The 26,468-nt window shown below is 42.5% G+C and overlaps 1 protein-coding gene across 1 annotated transcript in view; it reads left to right on the plus strand.

Annotated features, from left to right (window-relative positions):
- The first annotated feature begins 191 nt into the window (after window positions 1-191).
- Window positions 192-26,468, plus strand: part of si:ch211-216b21.2 (heparan sulfate glucosamine 3-O-sulfotransferase 3A1) — a 56,997-nt gene continuing 30,720 nt past the window's right edge. The window contains exon 1 of the mRNA XM_023993452.2: window positions 192-1,269. Within this exon, the coding sequence (XP_023849220.1) occupies window positions 623-1,269 (647 nt within the window). The 5' untranslated portion in view covers window positions 192-622. The remainder of the gene's footprint in view (window positions 1,270-26,468) is intronic.

Genomic DNA, 26,468 nt, shown 5'->3' on the forward strand with positions numbered 1-26,468 from the left:
GTGTGTGTGTGTGTGTGTGTGTGTGTGACAGCCCATCAACAGGCAAGGCAGGTTTGGGACTAAGTTCCCTCCCTACTGCCATTTCATTGGATCCTGACATGCCTCTCACATACCTTTGCAAAACGTTTACACACTCTAATTAGATGAAGACATGCCCATCTTCCTCTCTGAAGTCATACAGAAGTTTGATACAACTGCCACGTGTTTAAAATGAAATAAAGGTGCTGAATTTATGCATAGTCATTTAATTTAAACAACAAACAGCCTACATGTTGTATTCTAATCGTGGCTAGAGTACTGACAATGCTCTTTTGGCAATACATTATTGGTTTAATGCGGGATAGCCAGCCATTGACATTTAGAATTGCACTGCGTATTCAACTGTTTTCTAACGTTGAAGTCGACTTACAATATTATTTATTATAAAGACTTTAACAGCTCGAGCGCTGGGACACATGTGAGGGTTATTTTTGAGTGAGCCGCGTGCAAGGTCTAATCCACTGGTGGATGCGGAGCAAGCTCCGGTAGTCTACGAGCTGTCCCCTCTAWTTCTTAATGGCAAGACCCGAGAATGTCTGCCTAGCATGGCTGTGGCTTCTGAACCGGAGACCCAAGGACCGTTATGGCTTTTAGCCGAGTCTATTCGGACCCCCTGTCCCGAGGAATTTTCAAGAAATTCGTGGTCATGCTGTGTTCTCTCCTCACCTCCCTGTACCTCCTCCACTGCCTCACGGACCGCTGCAGCAGCATGCCCACGCCGGTGAAAGCATCCAGCCAAGTCGTGGGCTTCTTCGCCTCGGAACTACACGACTTGAGGTCGCTGAGGAGGAAAAGACTGTTACAGAAATGGACCACAGGGTCCAAGCCGGGCTTGAGCTACGAGAGCGCCGACGACGCTAAACGCACCTCTGAGTACTCCCGGTTCAACGATGCTGATACCGGACAGGTTTTGTACGAACCGGGACATCAGGTGGACAGTGATAGCGAAAAGAACCGGGAACTGTCGCATTATATGCAGCCTTCTTTGGGTGATATAGTTTATTCGAAGAGATTAGCACCTCGGTTTATGGTGAAGACGGGGAGTACAGGTAAACTCAGTCCGCTTGGAGACGGGAGCAAGAAGCTTCCACAGGCGATGATCATCGGGGTAAAGAAAGGAGGGACGCGCGCGCTGCTCGAGTTCCTCCGCGTGCATCCAGACATCCGAGCTGTGGGAGCCGAACCGCACTTCTTCGACCGCAACTACGAGAATGGACTGGAGTGGTACAGGTGAATGTTTAAATAAATACATTAAATATAAGTGAAATTATTATTATTGTTATTTTTTATTAGTAGTGGGCTTATTGTTAGTATTATTATTATTGGATTATGATAAGCCTATGCCTCTACTTATCCCAAATTCATCAGTGCAGAGTGAAATATTGTTTGGTGACAAGTTTTAAAAGTTGTGCTGTTGTGTTGTTTTAAAAGTTGTGCACCGCCAGTGCCMCTCACTGGCAACACTTGTTCAACGGACCAAGTTTTATAGCACACTTATTTTCTATTACTTTGTTGCCTTTTGTCTTTGAAGGGGCTTTAATTACAGTATACGGTCCTTTTTTTCATTACAATATACAGGATATAAACAAAGATATTTACATATAAATCATGGACAACTTGGTGCCCTATAGGCTACTTTATTCAACTGTTAAACTAGTGTCAAAGTTGTGGGAGAGCTCTCATAACACCTAAATATATTTTATAATTCACTACAGATTAATTTGATATTTTGGGTATTTTTGATATTAGGAAAATACGCATTTAAGATTAAAAAAAGGTATTTCTGTAGCCTACAATTAACACTGCGTAATTATGACCTATGAACTAGACTAACGACATGTTTTTCCTAACCAATTATATAGGCTATTGTCTTTTTCAATGACCAATGATGGGGATTCATTTGTAACGATAGTTTACATGATTAAGTAGTCAACCTTATCAATAACCTTATCAATAAGTTCATATTTTATTTACTCAAAATGTATCTTGGCAAATTGGCTTCTCTCTAGGTTTCATGGCAGATCACAATATCAACTTATAAAATGTATCTCCCCAAAATCCTAAAGAAATATATTAGTGTATTAACGTAATTTATGACACTTTCCATTGCATTTAAAATGAAATAAAGTGAATACTTTTCATGTAAAAAATACACTTAATTGCTGTCTTGTAATTATTAATTATCAAATATAAAACATATATAAAAAATCGAATTGTTCTTCATAGGCCTATTCAACATCACCAATAGTTGAATGGGGAGATACAAATAAGTATTATATGGAAAAGGCCCAGATTTAGATAACATGCATAGTACCGCCTTGCTTCCAAAGTGACAAGCACTTTAAATGCTGCGGGAGTAGGGTCAATGTCTGGCCTAAAATAAATATTCTGAACAAACTCTAAATACACATAAATACAGACATACACTCTCTCCCCCTCAATCCCCTCTCTTCRTTGAGAGTTACCATATTTTATCCCACTTTTCTCTCTCTCTGTGTTCAAGCCTATGGATTTGTGATCAGTAGGTTCACGTTGTTGTGTGTGCATACGTGTGTGTGTGTGTGTGGTTGTGCACACGCCCATGTGCGTGTGTGTGGTTGTGCGTGCATCCATGTATGTGTGTGGTTGTATGCGTGCCCATGTGTMTGTGTGTGTGTGGTTGTGCGTACGCCATGCGTGTGTGTGTTCTCTCTTCGGGGGTGCATGTCTCTCCCTCTCAGTGGGTCTGTGTGTAATGGGGCATTGCCGATGCTGCAGCTCTGTTTTTAAGAAGGATTAGGGTTATAACGAAGGGTTACCTGAGTGTCTCAGGAGGTTTGATTCACCTTTTGATTGAGTTAACACTATGCAGTTCACTCTAAAAGCTTGGAGAAACTTCTCCTCTCACCCGGGCCCCCTCCTTCTAACTCCCCCAAACCCCCCATCCAGCCTCGGCCCCCTCTCATACCCTAGCTCTCATACCCTCTCCCCACACACAGACACCTCCCTCTTTGTGCCTCTGTGAGCGTGAACACTCTCTCTTTTGGCCATCACTCTTTCACACCCTTCTGTTTACCTATTCATCCATTGTGGGAGTGCATATCCATGAGGGTTCCATCTATCCTGAGGAGTTGCCAAGATTCTTCTACATGGAATTRGGTCCATGAGCTCCAAGGACTAGCCGAACAAACTCAACCTCAGGGCCTGTTACACTTAATGCCTTCCATTAAAATGGGGAATGGGCCCTTGAATTAAAATGGCCGGAGCAGAAGAAATAAAGAAGGGTTACAACAACGTGACTGACTAGTCAGCCTGAAGGAGTGCATCTGCTGTGTAGAGGTCCACTCCTGTCAACTCTGTTCCAGGAAGTCTGAGAGAGACTCCCTTTATTAATAGTCTTTGTGTGTGGACGCTTTAACGCAGTCATTTAGACTTGAACTTGATTGAAGTGTGTGAAACTTTGTTGTTTTACTCAAGAAGTGTCGAACACGCAAATGGAAGTGGAATGCTGTTGCTGAACTGTTAATAACCTCTGTGTGTGTATGCTTTTGATAGGAAGTAGCCCTCTCATTTAGACATAGGGCTTTATTCAATCAGCCGACATCCGCCTAGCGGTTGTTTTGGAGGTGTCTCATTTGGTTGTTTTGGAGGTGTCTCAGTTTGGTTGTTTTGGAGGTGTCTCAGTTTGGTTGTTTTGGAGGTGTCTCAGTTGGTTGTTTTGGAGGTGTCTCAGTTGGTTGTTTTGGAGGTGTCTCGTTGGTTGTTTTTGGAGGTGTCTCAGTTGGTTGTTTTGGAGGTGTCTCAGTTGGTTTGGTGTTTTGGAGTGTCTCAGTTGGTTGTTTTTGGCGTGGTAGACGGTGGAACTATGTTAGAGCTGTCAAATCCACAAGTGGCTCCTGGTATTATACCTAAAGCGGACATTACCATTGGGTTGCACGGAGTTGCATTAAGAGAAATCCCATGCAGCCTTGTTTACAAGTTAAACAGTGGAATGTGAGATGTAATCTACACCTCCATTATGATAGAACCCTCATTATTTAGTTTAATGATATTTCAAGTTGACCGTCATTTCTTTATAGCTTACACTTTCTCCTTCTGAACTTCTAATGCGAGTAGGGTGGGTGTGGCTTCATGACAATGATCGCAAGAGCAGCTGCTCACCAATTTGACGGCTCCAACGCAGTTCACACTCCAGAACCGCTATGCGGCTGTCTGCTGTCGTCAGTAAACGCTTGATCTGATTGAATCGGCCTTAGTTTGATTGAAGTATGTGAAGTTTCTTTTTCCCTCTATTCAAGAAGTGTCAAACGCTAATGGAAGCGAAATGGTGTTTCTGAACTGCAGTGCACTCGGAGTTCAATTCACTTGACGTCAAAACCCTCTAAATCTGGGCTTCAGCTGTCAAGCTCTGAACATTTTTTTTCATTCTCTTTTTTTGGTCTTTGTACTGCTGCAGGGATGGCCCAAAAAATCTGCAGATTATCACACACACATGACAATGTGATGGATTTGTGCAATGGCTAAGCATTAAGAAACAAACAAGAGAACGGTCCGGCGTATTCATTCATGCTACTTGTCATTTTTGTGTTTGTTTACACTTCTAGAAAACGGTTTTGGTTCTAGAAAGGCGGTCTCGTGGTAGAGGGAAACAAGGCCATGGTTTTCTATAGCTAATCACTGCATCCAATTTCCTGGAATTACGTATTCTTTTCATTAGTGTGTGTGTGTGTGTGTGTGTGTGTGTGTGTGTGTGTGTGTGTGTGTGTGTGTGTGTGTGTGTGTGTGTGTGTGTGTGTGTGTGTGTGTGTGTGTGTGTGTGTGTGTGTGTGTGTGTGGTGTGTGTGTGTGTGTGTGTGTGTGGTGTGTGTCTGTGAATAGTTAAAGGCAGAGAGGGCAGAGCATCCGTCTCATGGGACTTAGAGTCTTTGTTTAGAGTAATGGCCGATATGTGGACTGAACATGAATCACTATGGCCTGTCTGTCTGTCCCTGTGGGAATGTGTGTGTGTGTGTGTGTGTGTGTGTGAGCGAGCGTGTGTGCGCGTGCGCACGAGCGAGCGTACGTACGTACMTGTGTGTGTTTCCGGTGTGTTTGTGTGTGTCTATGGGAATGTGTGTGTGGGGGACATAGTTTAACACTTCGAAGTCCTAATGTGACGTGGGATCAACAACATCCAGCGGTCTGTGTTTTCCTGCTTTCCCAGTGGAAACATAGACAGGCATATTGTAGCCCCCAAGTCCCTAAGGAAAGTTATTACTTTGTGTAGAAGTTACCAAGATATATTGTCAATATTTGCATAATATTTTTAATATTATTTTCTATGTAATATATCCAACAGTTGCAGTGGCGATTTTAGTATGGAAATCTTGGTGGGGCAATCTCAAAAAGACACAACACAACACTAACCAATGTATTAATTGCAGTATAACGGCGATAAGCGGTGCCCACAAARTGTTAGGGCCTACATAAAGCTGTCCCAACTGCAGAGCTTTCTTTCCAGCACCATGGAGTGAATCCTTACCACCGCTACACCTGGCTATCAGCGGAGCCTTGTCTGGCAGCGAAACAATTAATTCAGCCTTGTTTACTGCCTTTTTAAAAAACAAAGCTGATATGGCTGACTTGCTTAAACAAATGTGACAATTGAGATGATCAAACTATGGCATAAAGGGAACGATGAGCGGATAAGAGGTATTCCGTCATTTATTATTATTATTTATTACTTTAATGAGCGAGAGACGATGGAAGTAGTCAATATATGTGTTCAGCACTTTTGAAATATACAGCGACAGAATGCAGAACATGGGCAGCTCTTACAGTATTTTCCCTGTACACCAAGTCAGAACCGTAGGATAAATAAAGACTTTGAAAATAAGATGTTGATATGATCAGTCCAATCAAAGCTACTGTACATATAACGTGATTTGACGTCATTTTATCTGTGGCCAATGACCTTGAGCCTTCTTGGAAGGGCACTTGTAATATAACTCTATGGCAGCACCCAAAGGGCTGAAATTTTGGATGTCTACCCTTACTAAGGACATAGACTTTGGGATGACGTACTGTCCCCATGAGTGACAGAACACTGAGCCAATCACGGCGCAATGCTCCTATGTTTGGCTGGCTCACCCCACCACAGAAAGCACTGAGCTAGGCTGAAACACCTGCATTTTGGAGCTGCCTTTCTCAAGAAAATAATAAAGAGACCATGTGTGTATGCGGCTTTATTATTTAACTCGATATATACACTACTGTTCAAAAGTTTGGGGTCACTTAAAATGTCCTTGTTTTTGAAAGAAAAGCAATTTTTTTGTCCATTAAAATAACATCAAATTGATCAGAAATACGGTGTAGACATTGTTAATTTTGTAAATTACTATTGTAGCTGGAAACGGTAAATTTTTTATGGAATATCTACATATGCGTACAGAGGCCCATTATCAGCAACCATCACTCCTGTGTTCCAATGGCACGCTGTGTTAGCTAATCCAAGTTTATAATTTTAAAAGGCTAATTGATCATTAGAAAACCCTTTTGCAATTATGTTAGCACAGCTGAAAACTGTTGTCTCTGCCCCACCTGCCCTGATTAACGGGTCGCCACTGGACAGTTGTAAATAACGTTCACCAAGTTTTTGGAGTGAATTCAGCATACCCAGTGTATCTTCCTTCCCCTGACAAAGTGAAATCTGATTCACACCGAAGTTGTACTAATGCATTTTGTACAGCAAACCATTATCTTTTAGTCTTGTAATACGTTGTGTAAAATGTATGATTTATGCATTTACATGTGTGTGTATCTGCCTCTCTGTGTACAATGTAAGTAGTTGTACAGTAGGTCTACATTGTTAGCCATTAAACAGGAAGTAGTTCTAGGTCTACATTGTTAGCCATTAAACAGGAAACCAGCGGCTCAGTGTTATATTTCACTACCCATCTCTCTACCTTGTACCGAGACAATCATGCTTGACCCGACAAGCTATTGTTGTGGAAATGTGATGTACTCCAAGTGAACAAGGTCACAGACAACACTCTGATGTAATGAAAGGTCCATGTTGATGGTAGTTTAGCGTTATGTCTGGGACCTACTAGGGTTACCCTCTAGCTCAGCCTTCTACCCTCTAACCCAGCCTTCACCTGTCAAGGCCAGGGGATTTGGAGGGGTGGGGGGGGGNGGGGTGGGGGGGGGGGGTTGAGCGTGGTCTGCAGGGGTCCGAGGGGGTGCGCTGTCTGACATCACCAGACTGGCTGGATTAGGCCAGACCAAACCATCTAATGAGTTAATTGCCCTTCATAAAAACACATGTGACCTGCACCAGACTAGCAGTCTGAGGTCCCTGCCTGCCAACACATCATCTATCCTATACATAGTATATTTCCAGAAACCCATGTTATTGTCTTGTTAAGCCAAGTCTTACAAGAAAAATAGATGTTATTATTTTGGATTCAGTTGTTTGCATGAAAAGTATGTTGTACCAAAAACAAGACACAAGGGAGTGAATTATGAATGAAAAAGCTCAGCTCCAAAAAATAGAAATTTGTGTAAAATTAGGGCCTTTACCTGTTTATTGAACTGGCTGTATTTTACAGGAAATTAAGTAATGGTACTAAAAGTGTTCTGATAATAAAAGCACTGACCCAGTCGGGACCCATAGAGAATGGTTCTTTGGGGATTTTCTGTAGTGCTGCTCTCTGTTCCTCTGGCTAGCCCTGTCTCTGTAGTGCTGCTCTCTGTTCCTCTGGCTAGCCCTGTCTCTGTAGTGCTGCTCTCTTGTCCTCTCCTCTGGCTAGCCCTGTCTCTGTAGTGCTGCTCTGCTGTTCCTCTGGCTAGCCCTGTCTCTGTAGTGCTGCTCTCTGGTCCTCTGGCTAGCCCTGTCTCTGTAGTGCTGCTCTCTGTTCCTCTGGCTAGCCCTGTCTCTGTAGTGCTGCTCTCTGTTCCTCTGGCTAGCCCTGTCTCTGTAGTGCTGCTCTCTGTTCCTCTGGCTAGCCCTGTCTCTGTAGTGCTGCTCTCTGTTCCTCTGGCTAGCCCTGCTCTGTAGTGCTGCTCTCTGGTCCTCTGGCTAGCCCTGTCTCTGTAGTGCTGCTCTCTGCCTCTGGTAGCCCCCACTGTCTCTGTAGTGCTGCTCTCTGTTCCTCTGGCTAGCCCTGTCTCTGTAGTGCTGCTCTCTGTTCCTCTGGCTAGCCCTGTCTCTGTAGTGGCCTGTGGTGAGAGGCCGTCAGATGTGGATGTAGGGGAAGACACTATCAAAGTATGTTTTTACTGTACTCCAAATGCCAGGCATACATTACAAGATCCAGATGTAAACATTTGGAATAATATTTTGGACCTTGTCCCATATATGAATACCATAAACATTCATTTTTCAAACTCTTTTGTGATTATCATGATTTCCTACATGAGTCTAGTCGTCCAGCCAAATAGCTTCGCTGATGCTGCTCCATGTATGAAAAGTTGCACAAAGAAAATACATTGACTCAGTCGTCAGAACTGTTGGTGAAAAGTGGTTTAAATTCCCAGCATTTTCCGTGAGCTTCACTTCCAAGTTGTTCATATTTTGGCAGGGTTAGGTGTCAATTAAGTGGGTGGCAGAGTTGAGAGTGCTGCCTTGTTTGTTGCTCTCAGACATGTCACTCGTCATTGGGCCTGTGAAGAGGTCTGGAGGGCACGTGGAAAGGAAAGGCTGGCAGCTTATTGGTAGGGAGGAGAAACATCCCAGCAGTTAGCTATATTACTGTGGACGCCTTGAGTAGTGTGAGGAATTTCTGTAGTTTTCCATTATAGCAAAGTCTATACAGGCACACAGAAGCAATGCATTTACAGTAGATGACTTTGCAACTATTCATATTTCATAAGTTCATTAGTTAGCCTTCATTGTGGTGTGTGCTGCTGGTTGTCATGTGAAAGCAGAACCATACCAAACAAAGAGACTCCTGTGTGTGTGTGTGTGTGTGTGTGTGTGCATGCGTCCACGCTGCATGCATCCCCCCAGTGTACCACTGGCAGTCAACATTGCTTTGATCTGGCTTGGCCAGGAGTCCAGCTATGACATGTTCTTCCTCTCAGAGTTTTAAACGGAGCGAGTGAGTTAAAATGGGCAAAAGAATCCACTGCACACACTGGTTGAATCAACGTTGTTTCCACATCATTTCAATTAAATTACATTGAACCAACGTGGAATAGACGTTGATTGAATTGACGTCTGTGCCCAGTGGGTCTGTCTCTTTATTTCTCTCTCATACGTACAGTACACTAACTCTCTGGTACCAAGGTGTTTGATGTACATTTAATACACTCGCTTCTCTGAGCCCAATTGATTTATCAGATTTTCCTTGAAGGTGCACTACTGAAAACACAAAGCTGCATTGAAGCACCCAGAACAGTGCTGGACAGGGTGGTAACCCGATCCCCTGAGAGAGCAAGAAAGAGAAAGAGAGAGAGAGAGTGAGAGCTCATGAGCATGAGACCCTGACTGCCTCATGGTTGTGAAAGTGATTATCATGGAGTATAATTGTACTTGTAACACAAGGGGCCCCTCACCTTCCACTGGAGGAATGTAACCCACCATCACCACACACATACACAAACACACACACACCAAGGTTATTATAGTTTTGTGTTTTGATTTCTATTAGACTAAGATTTTCATTTGAAATGATGTTTAGTTTCAGTTAGTTTTCACATCTACTTTACTAGTTTTATTCAGTTTCCCTTTTATAAAAACATTTCTATTTTGTTTTGATATTATTTAGTTTTAGTGTTAGGGACAGAAAGTAGCCTAATGTGTGGGAGGCTAGAAGCCATTTATTAGTTGTATAGTTGTTGTGTTTTTGGAATGTCACTTGTTGTCACTGTGGGTCAGTAATGCATAAGGTGATGGGTCAGGTTATAGGTTAGGTTAGGTTTAAAGGTAGACTCGGTGAGATGACGTAGATGGTGGGTCAATTTCTGGGTCAACCAGGAGCGCTGAAGCGCCAGGCTCAACATTTCCACTGTTTCGGTCCCGTAGTTACCATGTTGTAGCAGCGTGAAGCGCACCTGTGCAGATAATCTGGGTGACTGTGTGAGAGCAAAGTCTTGCATCATGCTCATCTCAACGGGTGCGTTCGAGCAGATCACTTTTGTCAAGTCTGTGAGCATCGTTGGTCACGGCCTTTCTAAGTGTGTTGCATTCAGGGGACACAAATGGTCAGACTGGCACCTACAGTGCCTTCAGAAAGTAGTCACACCCCTTGACTTTTTCCACATTTTGTTGTGTTACAGCCTGAATTTAAAATGGATTCAACTGAGATATTTGGTTACTGGCCTACACACAATACCCGATAATGTCAAAGTAGAATTATGTTTCTGACTTTTTTAATAATTCATGAAAAATTAAAAGCTGAAATGTCTTGAGTCAATAAGTATTCAAACCCTTTGTTATGGCAAGCCTAAATAAGTTCAGGAATATACACTTGCTTAACAAGTCACATAATAAGTTACAGTGTTTTAACATGATTTTTAAATGACTACCTCATCTCTGTACCACACATGTACAATTATTTGTAAGTTGAGCAGGGAATTTCAAACACAGATTCAGCCACAAAGACCAGGGAGGTTTTCCAATGCCTCGTAAAGAAGGTCACATATTGGTAGATACTGTAGGTAAAAAAACAAACAGACATCGAATATCCCTTTGAGCATCGTCAAGATATTTACATTACATTTTGAATGGTGTATCAATGCATCATCACTACAAAATACAGATGTCCTTCCTAACTCAATTGCTGGAGAGGAAGAAAACCACTCAGGGATTTCACCATGAGGCCAATAAAAAATATTCCAAAACATGCATCCTGTTTGCAAAAATGCACTAAAGTAATATTGCAAATAAATGTGGAAAAGCAATTCACTTTTTGTCTTGAATACAAAGTGTTATGTTTGGGGCAAATCCAATACAACACATTACTGAGTACCACTCTCTGTATTTTCAAGCATAGTGGTGGCTGCGTAGTGGTGGCTGCGTAGTGGTGGCTGCGTAGTGGTGGCTGCGTAGTGGTGGCTGCGTAGTTAGGCGTATGCTTGTAATCGGACTGCTGTTTTTCAGTATAAAAAAMAAATAGAATTGAGCTAAGCTAAGGTAAAATCCTCGAAGAAAACCTGGTTCAGTCTGCTTTCCAACAGACACTGGGAGATTAATTCACCTTTCAGACAGACAATAACCTAAAACAAGGCCAAATCTACACTGGAGTTGCTTACCAAGAAAATAGTGGATGTTCCTGAGTGGCCGAGTTACAGTTTGGACTTAAATCTACTTGAAAATATATAGCAAGACCTGAAAATGGTTGTCTAGCAATTATCAAAAACCAATTTTACAGAGCTTGAAGAATTTTGAAAATAGTAATGGGCAAATGTTGCACATTCCAGGTGTGGAATACTCTTAGAGGCTTACCCAGAAAGACTCACAGCTGTAATAGCAGCCACAAATTATCTTACAAAGAATTGACTCATGGGTGTGAATACTTATGTAAATTATATATTTGAGTCTCTCTCTCACTAATTGGTTGTACATTGTGTACACACATAACATTATAATTAGGATTTCAGTTTGTGAGTGTGTGTTATGAGGTTAGGTACATGAGAGTTAGTCTAAAGTCTTTACCATTCAAACGCGCCCAATATCTGCGGTGCTGCTCGGGGCAATGTCATCTCGCTGGCCAGGTCATCTGATGCAGCACTCCATCATCCTTCTTGGTCAAATAGCCCTTACACAGCCTGGAGGTGTGTTTTGGGTCATTGTCCTGTTGAAAACAAATTATAGTCCCACTAAGCCCAAACCAGATAGGATGGTGTATCACTGCAGAATGCTGTGGTAGCCATGCTGGTTAAATGTGCCTTGAATTCTAAATAAATCACTGACAGTGTCACCAGCAAAGCACCCCCACACCATCACACCTCCTCCTCCATGGTTCACGGTGGGAACCACACATGTGAAGATCATCCGTTTACCTACTCTGCGTCTCACAAAGAGAGACTTCAAAGTTCAAAAAAATGTCTGGATTGACTGACATTCATGTCTTAAAATAATGATGAATTGTCGTTTGTCTTTGCTTATTTGAGCTATTCTTGCCATAAATGGACTTGGTCTTTTACCAAGTAGGGATATCTTCTGTATAACACCCCTACCTTGTCACAAAACAACTGATTGGCTCAAACACATTAAGAAGGAAATTCCAACAAATTAACTTTTAACAAGGCACACCTGTTAATTGAAATGCATTCCAGGTGACTACCTCGTGAAGCTGGTTGAGAGAATGCCAAGAGTGTGCAAGCTGTCTTCAAGGCAAAGGGTGGCTACTTTGAAGAATCTCAAATATAAAATGTATTTAGATTTGTTTAACACTTTTTTGGTTACTACAGGATTCTATATGTGTTATTTCATAGTTTTGTAATTTATGTAATACATTTCATCTCTCTTCTTTTTTTGAAGTCCACAACCATGTGTGTGAGGTGTATACTTGTGTTTCAAAGTACATTTATTTAAGACTACCAAGAATCACTCTGTGTGACCCTGATTTAGCCCAGTGCAGTAAAAGGTTAAATTATAAAGTACATCTCAATGTGACCCGCCAGAGTCAGAAGCTTGAAAACTCCATCAGAAATAAAAGCTTGAAACCTCATTAGATTTCTGCCCCTCAAAAAACGAAAACTTAACATAATTCATAATGGTTTGTATTGTATTTATTTAATTTAGTTTTGGAGTGAAAGATAATAATTTTAGTATAGTTGTTGTTTAAAATAACGTGTTTGTTAATTATTATATTTCAGTTTACTAAATCGTTTTTTGATGAATAGATTTAATTTCACCCTTGACACACACACACACACACACACACACACACACACACACACACACACACACACACACACACACACACACACACACACACACACACACACACANCACACACACACACACACACACACACACACACACACACACACACACACACACACACACACACACATGCCCTCGATCCCCACCATCACCCTTACACACCCCAGCAGCTGACCCTAAGAGGTCCCCATACAGGGAAGTAGGGAAGCGGGTAGGTTGGGGAGGGGGAGGTGGGGAAGGTTGGGGAGAGCAGGGCAGTTTGGGGAGGTGGGGAAGGTTGGGGAGGGCAATATAGTTTGGGGAGGGAGGAGGTGCGGTAGGTTGGGCCACGGTACTGGCTGTCAGCAGCTGCCCCCTGGCATGCAGGGAATCTTCCCCCCGGTGGGAGGATGGGGTCAGGCAGCAGGTGCAGGGTGATCCTCAGACACCTCCTGAATTCCCCAGACGCTCACACCTGATGTTTTCACCTGACTGACCAAGGCACCCAAAATAACCTGTTTGTTGTCTGTTGGCCTGCGTCTGTCCGTCGGTCTGTCGTTCATTTCTGTGGGGGTCTAGTTGGTAACTTTGGTACAAATGGCCAAAGCCTCACCGACCAGGGACCATGGTGAGCTGCAGACCTGATATTTGATATTTTGCTTGAGCCTGCCTGAAGTGCCAGATGGGTGGTTTTGCTGTTTTGGGACTATTCAATTGGTTCATTAAGACAGGCAAGCTCAATCAAGCACAGATAAAGTATTTAAAATGATATCAAATAGTATTTGAACCCAGGTCTGGTGAGCTGAGCTTTACTGAGAGCCTGTAGAAAGAAAGGTAATTGATCATTGTTAGGGTTAGGTCATCGAGGGCCACCTAGAGGGCTTCACACAGAATGTACCACCCAAAAGAGTTCAGAGTTCACTACAGCAGACAGCAGATGGTATTGTTGGGGATGGAGTTACACTTGTTGCAGCATTCTGCTTGTTGTTTATTTGCTCTGGAGGTTTGCGTCCACACTAGTCAGGCAGGAACCTGTTTGTCCCTTTCTTATCTTAAGAACACTTCCGTTAAACAGCTGTTCTTGTTTTATGGGGTATTAGTAACAGTACTAAGCAGTATCCGCTCAAGGATTCAGATTACAAAACCATTTGGTTTAGGCCTACAAACGTACAAGGCCTGCAACTCTCCCCTATGGTTTGAAATGTTATAGAGCTGAAGCAATTTACTGAAGCAATTTTCGATCATGTCTTAAGGCCAAATATGCAATATCCCAACAATTGACCTCTCTAGCCTTTGCCTATAAGTCTGCAACACTGTTCCACTGTAAGGCAATAGGTGTAACTCCTAAAAAGAACGATAGTGATTTACCGGTATTCAGCGAATGTTTGTGAATGTCAATGTTGTTTATTCTCCTTGAGCTCCCTTTGTGGAAACTTGCCATGTAAGGTTTTCTAACATTATAGAGCTTTACAACAGCTCCTTAAGGTGCTTCTCTTATAAGTTAGTGTATCCACTTTATATGAGTCTGAATGAAAAGGACCCATGTCAGTAATTTCACTGACTGCCATTTATGTCCCCCCCTTCTACTTGGTATTTCAGTTTTTTTCTGGCAGCCCAAGGGGGATGGGAGTAAAGTGTTATTCTTCCACAAACAAAGTGAAATCTTAAACCTATCATTTGGTACTGAGAACCGTTGCGTTCAAGTTTTAGGCTACTGGCACGGTCTCTACGGTCTCTACGGTCTCTCCACTAAACAAATCACTAAAGTACTGAAAAAATGTATGCAGATGGATCATTTCTTTAGAGCTTTAGCATGAAAGCCACAATATTGTTGCAGATTGAGGTGAGCCAAAACCGTGTTATTTGGGCAGAGAGAAGGGCGGTTAAATGATGCGTGATGCAGAGTACATGCATGTTACAGCCCTCAATGGTGCGGCATGATGGAATATAGCCTCTGCCTTAGCATGATGGATCTCTCTCTCCCATCACACAGGCAACAGCTTTATCACAGGACAGGGAGCCGTCCGCCGTGTTTTCCACAAAAGAGAAAAAAATAGGATGAGGAGAGAGGGGGGGGGGGAACCCAGATCTTTGGAAAGCCTGGGAACTAATAAAAAGAAGGAAGCCCTCAACTCTTGAGTGTTCTGTTTTCCGTTTTGACCGTAATATATTTCTCTGAAATGACTTTGCCACACATCCAATATGTCCAGCTTCTTGGCACAGTTTTTGGAGTGACTGTCAAAATTAACAGCGGTTTGGTCAGTTAAATAATGACTCCTCAAAAGGTTACAAGTCCACAGTTCCTTAAAACCACCTCTGCAGTGAAGTCTTGTTGCTCTCTTCCTCTCCACTTTACTTATTCATCTGTTCAAACATGAAAACAACACACTCTCTTCTTGGTGCCTTCCTGCTCTCTACCTCTCTGCTCTCAGCCTCCCTGCTCGATTGGCAGCCTGAATGCTGACACACTTGCCATGTGTGTGTTATCTGCAGCCGTCCATGTTGCGATAGGATGTTTCCAAACCAACCTTCCTTTTTCCCTCCTGCTCCAGAGGGGCATGTGAAGAGCCAAACAGGCTCTCTGGCAGAGTCTAGATCTCCCCCTGCTCCTGTCTGCAGACCAGACTCTGCCAGAGCATGGAAAAAAGATGAACACACTCTATACCTCAGACAGACAGACACCGCACAACCTCTACCTACTGTGTGAGCACAACAGAGATATACCTTAACTTCTTTGGGACTGGGGGGCAGTATTGAGTAGCTTGGATAAAAAGGTGCCCAGAGTAAACTGCCTGCTACTCAGTCCTAAAAGCTAGAATATGCATAGTATTAGTAGATTTGGATAGAAAACACTCTGGAGTTTCTAAAACTGTTTGAATGATGTCTGTGAGTATAACAGAACTCATATGGTAGGCAAAAACCTGAGAAAAAATCCAACCAGGAAGTGGGAAATCTGAGGTTTGTAGTTTTTCAAGTCATTGCCTATCCAGTATACAGTGTCTATGGGGTCATATTGCACTCCCTAAGGCTTCAACTAGATGCCAACAGTCTTTAGAACCTTGTTTGATGCTTCTACTGTGAAGGAGGGGGGAATGAGAGCTGATTGAGTCAGGGGTCTGGCAGAGTGCCACGAGCTCAGTCTTGCGCACTCCCGTGAGAGTTAGCTGCGTTCCATTTCATTTCTACAGACAAAGGAATTCTCCGGTTGAAACATTATTGAAGATTTATGATTAAAACATCCTAAAGATTGATTCTATACTTCGTTTGACATGTTTCTACAAACTGTAATACGACTTTTCATCTGAACATTCGCCTGGACTTGCCCGCGCCTCCTGAGTTTGGATTTGTGTACTAAACGCGCGAAAAAAAAGGAGGTATTTGGACATAAATGATTGACTTTATCGAACAAAACAAACATTTATTGTGGAACTGGGATGCCTGGGAGTGCATTCTGATGAAGATCATCAAAGGTAAGTGAATATTTATAATGCTATTTCTGACTTCTGTTGACTCCACAACATGGCGGGTATCTGTATGGCTTGTTTTTGTGTCTGAGCGCCATACTCAGATTATTGCATGGTGTGCTTTTRCCGAAAAGTTTTTTTMWAATKTGACACAGCGGTTGCATTAAGGAGAAGTTTATCTATAATTCCATGCATAACAATTGTATCTTTTAGCAATGTTTATTATGAGTATTTCTGTAAATTGATGTGGCTCTCTGCAAAATCACCGGATGTTTTGGAGGCAAAACATTACTGAACATAACGCGCCAATATATACTAAGATTTTTGGATATAAATATGAACTTTATCGAACAAAACATAAATGTATTGTGTAACATGAAGTCCTATGAGTGTCATCTGATGAAGATCAGAAAAGGGTAGTGATTAATTTTATCTCTATTTCTGCTTTTTGTGACTCCTCTCTTTGGCTGGAAAAATTGGTGTCTTTTTCTGTGACTAGGTGCTGACCTAACATAATCATTTGTTGTGCTTTCGTCGTAAAGCCTTTTTGAAATCGGACACTGTGGCTGGATTTACAACAAGTTTATCTTTAAAATGGTGTAAAATACTTGTATGTTTCTGTTGTTTTGAATTTGGCGCCCTGCAATTTCACTGGCTGTTGTTGAGGTGGGACGCTAGCGTCCCYAATATCCCAGAGGTTTTAAAGGAAGACTCTTGTGGAGTAAGTCTTGTCARAGAAACTGTACTGTAGGTATATACACTGAGTGTACAAAACATTAGGAACACCTTCCTAATATTMAGTTGCATCCCCCTCCTCCCTTTTGCCCTCAGAACAGACTCAATTTGTTGGGGCATTCAACAGGCGTGCTGGCCCATGTTGATTCCAATGCTTCCCACAATTGTGTCAAGTTGCCTGGATGTCCTTTGGGTGGTGGACCTTTCTTGATACACACGGGAAACTGTTGAGCGTGAAAAATCAGTTCTTGACACACTCAAACCGGTTCGCCTTGCTGTACGTAGCTGTATCAGTCTAATTACTTTTGGTGTCATCTTGGAGAGACAATGAACCTATTTTCATTGTGACTGAAATTCAGCTCAACCTGGACGACCATCAAATCAGTTGCGAACCTTCTGATCCTGCCTGTTTTCTTGATTGATGTCTCATTTACAATCGTCTAATGCGCAGAAGCCAAGTAAAGAACGGTAGAGAGGACTTTTGTGAAAGAAACAGAACATGCAGGAGATTAGGGTTTGGCAGTGCTATCGTTGCTTGGCCAGAAACCCTGCAGATTGTCCAATACGGGCTGCATCCCAGGGGTGCTATTTGGGATGCAGTCATGGGCTAATAATGTAGCAAGAGAACGAGGAGAGAAAGACGAAGCGGAGTTTAATCTGTCCTGAAAGACATTTCATAGAACAGAAGCATCATAGAATCATTACATTTCTGGTTTCTAAAAGAGGTACCTGAGTTTCTCTCAAGCAGGAACCCAGCTGTTCAAACATGTGTTTTACACAATAGGTATTGTGTTACTGTACGGGACTGAAATAAAATACATCTGCTTAGTATAAGAGACAGTCAGTCGTATTAAGAGCCCTATGGCAGGGCTCATCAACTAGATTCAGCCGCGGGCTGATCTTTTCTTGAGCGGATGGTCGGGGGGCCGGAACATCATTTGTAGACTACAAATTGACAGCAAGAAGCCCAAACAGATATAACATTTCAAACCTTGCTTACATTTGTATACGATCACATGTCTCTCTATTATGCGTGGGAATACTTGGGAATATATTTCCAGAATTAAAATCACTTGGAGCAGATTTCCTGGTGTTTTTACAGTCTTTTATGTCCAATAATGACATTTGCTCAGAAATAAAACCAAATGCAGCCCGTGGGCCGCCAGTTAGGGACCCTGCCCTATTGAGTGCTTTGTAATAATGCCCCTGAGCAAGGCAGTTAACTTACTGTTTCCCAGGCGCCAATGACGTGGATGTTGATTAAGGCAGCCCCCCGCACCTCTCTGATTCAGAGGGTTTGGGTTAAATGCGGAAGACACATTTCAGTTGAATGCATTCACTTGTACAACTGCCTAGGTATCCCCCTTTCCCTTTCCCTAATACTATACTGTAGGTAAAAATGAGATACAGTGCCTTCAGAAAGTAGTCACACCCCTTGACTTTTTCCACATCTTGTTGTGTTACAGCCTGAATTTAAAATGGATTACATTGACATTTTTGGTCACTGGCCTACACACAATAACCCATAATATCAAAGTGGAATTATGTTTTTCTATATTTTAACAAAATAATTTAACAAAATAATTTAAAATGAAAAACTGAAAAGTCTTGAGTCAATAAGTATTCAGCCACCTTCTTATGGCAAGCTTAAATAAGTTCAGGAGTAAACATTTACAWAACAACATTTACTTAACAATGATGAACAACCAATTTGACAGAGCTTGAAGAATTTGAAAAGAATAATGGGAAAATATTGTACAATCCAGGTGTGCAAAGCTCTGAGACTTAACCAGAAAGACACAGCTGTAATCATTGCCAAAGGTGATTCTAACATGTATTTATTCAGGGTTGTGTATGTAAATGAGATATTCTGTATTTAATTTTCAATACATTTGCAAACATTTCTATAAAATGTTTTCACTGTCATTATGGGGTACTGTGTGTAGCCTCTTATGAACCATTCTGATCTTGCGAGCATACATTCTGTTTTCACCACTATAATGTGTGTAGATGGGTGATAGAGAAATATCTATTTCATAAATGTTGATTTCAGGCGGTAACACAACAAAATGTGGACTAAGTCAAGGGGCATGATTACTTTCTGAAGGCTCTGTATGTCAGTGAATATTAGAGGTTTGTATATAGGGCTCCGTTTACTATTAATATCTCATACATTCATTCACACAACCAAGATTGCAATCACAACAGCTCTGTTTCTGCTTAATTATTTGTGTTATTTATTTCTCTGCAAGAAACAGTAAATAAATATGGCCGGTTTTACTGACTATCACCCGTGTCATACTGCTGCTTGATTAAAGAGATGGAAAGTGTTAGAAAATGAGTGTACCACCCCGTACCAGTTTATTGATAGATGGAGTGCAGCAGCTCGGCCCGGCCATTTTGCATAAAGAAGCAGGGAGGATCGGAGGATAGAGGGTGTGTGTGCACGTTTGTGTGTGTGTGTGGTGATTCAGGGTCTATCTGGCTCCGAGGAAGTGATTGATACGCCCACAGTGAAGCACGGGGGAAGCCACCCAGTAATTCAATTAATCTTAACCTGAACACTGTAATTGCTAATGTAACTAGCCCTGACTGTACATTAGGCTGAGGCATGGGGAGATTGCTGCTGTCACAAGAGCATGTAGCTGTACCTGGACGGTGATAGAGAGAAGGAACATCTTCAATGTTCCAAAGTTCCAGAACAAAAGAGGTTCTTTCTCCAGTGTGATTGGGCTATAGCTTCTCTCCTTCTCTGCTTTCTCCTAAAGATGAGGATTTGCATGCTAATGAATGAAGCTGGGATCAGACCGCAAGACTTGGATTGGCTGTGATACTGCAGAGAAATGAAGAGAAAAAACTTTAGGGAAAATAATGAGTATGGGGAATGTTATCTCTGTACAGATTGTCATTCTATAGTTCAAGTGAGCATGATCATTATGCGAAATTAAGTGTAGACTAGTTGTCCCTTTTGAAACTAGCTGCCAGTTAATAAAGCACTGACTAGTGCTAACATGGCTTAATGGTGTGGTCCATAATATGTTGGTTGTCATGGAGAATACATGCCAACACATGGAGAACACATGCCAACTCATGAAATAAAAAATATTTTTGTTATTCTTTTGTGTTCGACCTCCATCGTTTCCTGTCCCCTTGTGTCTTGACATCAAATGTTTTAAACCACCTGAAAATCCTTTGAATATCCCTGCTGATATTGATTCTATTATTTTGAATGGTAAAACAATGGTTCTAAGGTGCTGACCCCAAGAGACAGAAAGAGAGGGTGTTTTTATGAGCTGGGTTTTATGCATCCTCTTGACACTGGACACCTTGAGAATGACAGATAAATCACGTTTGCAGTCAAATCTGCAAACGTGCCCTCTTGTGTCCCATMCATTCTCTCATCTCACACATTTCCGCCTATCAACTCTAATTCTGATCTGTGGTGGCTCCCACCACAATTCCACCCACCACCACCTCCCCAAACACACCACCGTCCATTATTACTTCAGCCACTTAGGTGCATTATTGTCCATGTTCCAGAGCTTAGACATTGCTGATGCCTGACAGATCTTACAGCGCCTGGATAGTTGTTTAAGTATGAGCTAGCCACATCATATCTTATAGCAATCTGTCAATCGATGACACAGTCGATAACGTGGCATGCAACCTTTGGTTGTTGCGTCGCCTCGCCTTAGCTGTGGAACACGACCCATTCACTAGATGCTGTGATCATGTCCACCACTCCCTCCTACACATCTCAGAATTCCCCACCCAGGAAACATACTACAGTGTAGGGTGAAGTTGTCCTAGACACTGATCTTGGGTCAGTTTAAAATTGTCCCTTCTAATGGTTAAGGTTAGGATTGGGMGCGGGACAACTGATCATTGATCTATACCTTGGGGAAACGTCACATACTACATGCCACCGTCACAAAATGGCGTCCTCTTGGTCTCTACTTGGACAAACCTTAAGAAAACAGTGGGGAAAGGACATCAATCTGTATACTCACACATTTACATCCATCCATAGACCTTTACCTCATAATTATGTTGTGTACTGTAAACTCATTAATTGTGTCATGCCCTCATGGGTCATGGCCTAGTCAAGGCCTAGTAAGTTTTAGAGATACGTGCGAGACCAACACAGTACGGCCCCCCTGTTCATCTCAGATGAGGAAGTAGTGATAGCAGTCCTCCCTTTGTCCTGAGGCCTGAAGAGAGGACAGACTATAGACAAACTATAGTATTTATTGCTGCTGGTTGGTGTCATGACGATTTATGACCCCTCTAATCGTTCAGCAAAATGGCTTCCTGCTTCCTGTTTCCTCCCTGTTGTTTACTGGACGGCAACCGGCCGGCGGGTCACCATCAGAAGTGATTTATTTTAATTTGCTTATCTGTTTAATTGATGTCCCCCAGACCCCCTCCCCTGCCCCGATGATGTTAATTTCATTACACAAACAATTTAGAGAAGTTTTATTAACACAAATGAGAGTTCAGGGCTCTCCACTGCTGTTCCCATGTTGTTCCCATACGTTGAGGCCCTTGGTCACTCCTCACGTCACACACACACACACCATTCCGCACTGTTCCTTGCATTCCTTTACAGAAAAACCACATGATTTCACATATGGAAAATCGCATGATTTCACATGAAATTTCACGTTTTTGTTTTTTCACATCGCATGTGATCACTTTTTCACATGTGTAGTTTCATGATATCACATGTTGCTTTACATTAACTTCACATGAGATCATATGCGATCACATGAAGACATGTATTTGGAACACTTCACGTGTTGATGTGAAATTCATGTTGTTTTTCAGCAAGGCCTTGTCCTAGGGTCATTAATAACCAACTCCCTATTACAGAGGGAAGAACGTAAGGAGGGAAGGAATCTCATTATTTGTCTGTCTATTTATCTCTTAGATAAGTATTTCTCTCTGACAGTAAATGGAATGTACCCCTTTCTGTGGAATTTGAATGAAGGAGGAGAGAAATGGTGAAAGAGTCTTACAAACACTCCCCATGTGCCAAACAGCATATAGTTACACTGTATGAAAGTCCAATATGTTGTTTCATATTGGAAACTAAGGGAAATTAAAAGTGAGTGAGTAGTGAGTAACTGAATAAAAGCCAGGAAATCACTTGGCCGAGGTCAGATATATTATTCTCACTTCCTTGGTAACTGTAGAATTGCTTACAGTAAAATAGTCTAAATCCAATTATTTTGCAATAATAAATTGAATATTTTTAATCAAATTGTTGAGTTCGCATTGTTATCTTTAGTCATGAAGCATATTTTTTCATAGCTGGTTATTACATTTATATTACAGTGGTTGGAGAGAGAGATTATTTTTATTGCTTATCAGCAGTGAGGGTCTTGGGAAATGTAATTGTGATTTTTCTGTGACAAAATGTGCCTCTCGTTGGACCTCCTTAAAGCTAGAATCCTTAATTGCTACATCCATTTTTGGACCAATAAATGTATGTTTTTAACTTGAACTAAAACCAGTTAGTTCAACTGTCATACCCCATCAAAACCCCAAATATAAGCTTGTTTTACTCCAATGTTTGTAAACTATGTAAACAAATACAGTATGGCCTCAAAATATGGTTAAACTATCATTGTGATATCATGGTTGGTCAGTCCTTAATATTGTGTTTGTGTCGTTTCACACCTTATTGAGTTGTAATTGAGCTTTGATTAACCAATCAATGGTTTATTTAGATTCAGAACATTCACCTTGAACTACATTATCTCATTACGGACGGTCCGCCTTGAGAAGCTCAGTATTGATTAGGTTGTAGGGATCCACCCTAACCGTTGATTCGAGAGAGAGAGAGAGAGAGAGAGAGAGAGAGAGAGAGAGAGAGAAGCTCAGTATTGATTAGGTTGTAGGGATCCACCCTAACCGTTGATGAGAGAGAGAGAGAGAGAGAGAGAGAGAGACCATCTTAGTCAAATGGTCAGACTAGTGTTTCAGGTGCAGTAGTTGTAGGGCTGCTTCAGTGGCCCGGGATGTTTCTGACATACCATTCATTACATCATATTATTTTCCACTTAGACAGCACCAGTTCCTTTCACTGCCCTGTTTATGGTGTTTATTTTCTCTTTCTGCTATCCAACTGGCTTCTACTTTAACAGAGGTCTGCTGGGCTTCAACCCACCAGGCTTTCCCTAGCCCACAAACCTTTTGTGGTACTCCTGCTCATGTTGTAGGGCCCTTGTTCATTTCTATCTCTCCCTGGCGATTACCTCAATGGACATTATAGCAGAAGTGACCTTTAAAAGATGCATTGAGTCACTTGCACAAAGGCACACATACAGTACACACGTGGGCGTGCATACACACGCTAGGGCACATACTGTACAAACACATGCACAGCTAGTTAGCAACACAAACGTAAACACTCATGTACACATGCACACAATCCCAAAGACTTACCACCGGCCTGGATGCTATTTGTCCAGTTAGAGCTAGTCAGTTGTACAACTGAATGCCTTCAACTGAAATGTGTCTTCCGCAGTTAACCCAACCCCTCTGAATCAGAGAGGTGCACACCACAGATAAAGCCTACCATGCAAGGTACTATCCAGAAGCACTTCTTCCAATAGTGTATGCATTCTGCATGTTTAGTGTTTACTATTTCAAGGATGGAACACTAATGTGTATCTAAATGGGACTGAAAGCGACTTGTCATACGATCAATTCATTTATCATGAATATGAACACGGTTAATGGGAATATGCATTCTGTTCTTGTTTTCCGAGCTATACTTGGTAACCTAATTTTCCTCCAATGATCTTGTACCACCCAGCCCATCCACATACATTTTTTTTCTTATAGCAGTTTTAATGCTGCATATTTATTCATGGCATGGGAGTATACTTTTTGGTATGGAAGACGCATCAGTCATTCAAGGCTGGCAGAGTTTGACTCAATAACACTGAAAATATTCACACATTATGACTCTCCTCAATGTTAATGTATTTTAGGATGATTACATCGATGTGAAAAATGGAAAACTAACACCCTGATTGATAATATGAATCATCAAGACGCTGTCCCCTCCTTCTTGAATGCCTCATTAAGCATCCCCCTGGCAACATATAGGGAGCAGTGTTTGCGTGTGTGTGTGTGTGTGTGCGTTGTTTTCTGTCTGTGTGTGGTGTGTGTGTGTGTGTGTGTGTTGTGTGTGTGTGTGTGTGTGTGTGTGTGTGTGTGTGTGTGTGTGTGTGTGTGCTGTGTGTGTGTGTGTGTGTGGTGTGTGTGTGTGTGTGTGTGTGTGGTGTGTGTGTGTGTGTGTGTGTGCATCGTGCGAGTGTTTGTTCGTGTGTGGTTGTGTGTGTGGTGTGGTGTGTGTGTGTGTGTGTGTGTGTGTGTGTTGTGTGGTGTGTGTGTGTGTGTGTGTGTGTGTGTGTGTGTGTGTGTGTGTGTGTGTGTGTGTGTGTGTGTGTGTGTGTGTGTGTGTACGTGCACGTACAATCACCTGCTCACCAGAGATCAGGGTGTGTGTGGGCTGGGTTGGTAATCAGACAGCCTGGGGAGAATTAGGACATTAGTTACTGGACAGATAACACAGGCAGACAGCTGCAGGGTTAGCTGCTTCTATAACGCCGTACTGAAATAGAGAGCAGGACTGCTGCTATAGGAATGAAGGGAAACATCCCTCATGCAGATAACTGTTCATCTATAGCCTAGTAGGTCATGTTTAGAACCTTGTCATTTTGTATTTCATTTGTGCTGTGAGGGTTAACCCTTTAGATTCTGGTGCAGGGAATGAGAGCTAAAGTGTACGTTTTTTGGTTTGTTTTTTGTGGTTATTTTACAGGGGGTTCTTCTTTATGTGGTAGGTCTGCAGAGAAACTCACAATCCTGTCTATCTGTTGTTTGCAGAGAGAAAAACCTCAGCTCTACACGATGCCCATTATGTCCCTAAACCCTGAACACAACAATGAAGCTTTACCCTATAATTCACTTCTATTTCCATATCCATCTCACAGGGGTTGACAGGCTGAAACATCAGCACATATTGTCAACAGCTTCTCAGACGATTTACACACACTGTTACTTACACTCCATATTATTTTACACTCTTAGTTTCAAACCCAACTCACAGTTGAGGTTACCTACAGTCTAGGTTTGGTCTGGGGAGGCGGTGGTGTTGTCCCTGTTACATTGGCTACGCCCCAAGTGGCACCCTATTTCCTATATAGTGCACTAACTTTGACCAGGGCCCATTGTGCATACTTTTGACTAGAGCCCTATGGCCCTACATAGGGAATAGGGTGCCATTTGGGACGTATGCATGGTCAGTTTAGCATGCCGACAGGGCGCTGGGGCTTCCAGGTTCTTACCAGGGTCTATTGACTCTGTCTGTTGGGCTGGAGCCCAGTCAACCACCACCGGCCTGGCCCTGCTTTAGCCATTTGAGTCATTTTACCCACATTCTAGAGTAGACTTGTTCTGCACCTCACCTCTCTCCGCTCCTTTCAACACCATCTCCCTCATCTCCTCCCTGTCCTCTGCCTCTATTGCCATGACTTACTGTTAGCATTAGATTGTGTGCAACTTGTGCTGATAGCAAGCAAGGTCCCCTCTCTCTTACTTCATAATCACCTGTTCGTTATGCACAGTGCCAGCACCACTGTTAGCTCCCTCGACAGAAACAAAAGAGGTGCTTTAAGTTCATTTTTCCCCGGGCTATTAACTGAATGGATAATGCAGGGGGCTCAGAATGGAAATCGTGCATCCGACCATGTTGTTAACCCTTCTCGTCTCCCCCACCACTGGCAACCCACCATACAATGCTAGCTACATTTACATCTCAGAATAAATCATTTTAGTAAGTCGTTCTCATTACCCCATCTCTCTCTCTCTCTCTCTCTCTGTCTCTCTCTCCCTGTCTCTCTCTCTCTCTCTCTCTGTATCTCTCTCTCTCTCTATCGGTGGCTTGGTGAAAACCTAGAGAGAGGATACAAGCCTGTCGTGTGTGTAATGAGTTTATGTCGAGAGAAGCGATAAGAAGCCGGTTTTAGACATGCTAATCTGAACCCCTCTCCAGAGCATCTTCTAGAGGGACTGATGGCAGGATGGAGGGGAGGGTGGAGGGATGGAGGGTGAGGAGTGGGGGGATGGAATATATGAGGGGATGGAGGTGAGGCGTGGGGGGATGGGAGGGTGGAAGAGTGGGGTTATGAGGGTGAGGAGTGGGAGGATGAAGGGAGAGAGATAGAGAAAAAGGGGTGAGGATTGGGTAAGGGCTGCGGCTGCCTTTCTGTGTTTTTGGCACATCACGAAACAATGAGGAGTGTGGATGTGATGCTTGCCATGTTCAGCTCTTTGTGTATTCTCAGTGAGTCTAGCGAGAGTGGTGCTGAGAGGGGAGCAGG

This window comes from Salvelinus sp. IW2-2015, linkage group LG8 (genome assembly GCF_002910315.2).
Source record: "Salvelinus sp. IW2-2015 linkage group LG8, ASM291031v2, whole genome shotgun sequence".
Taxonomy (NCBI): Eukaryota; Metazoa; Chordata; class Actinopteri; order Salmoniformes; family Salmonidae; genus Salvelinus; species Salvelinus sp. IW2-2015.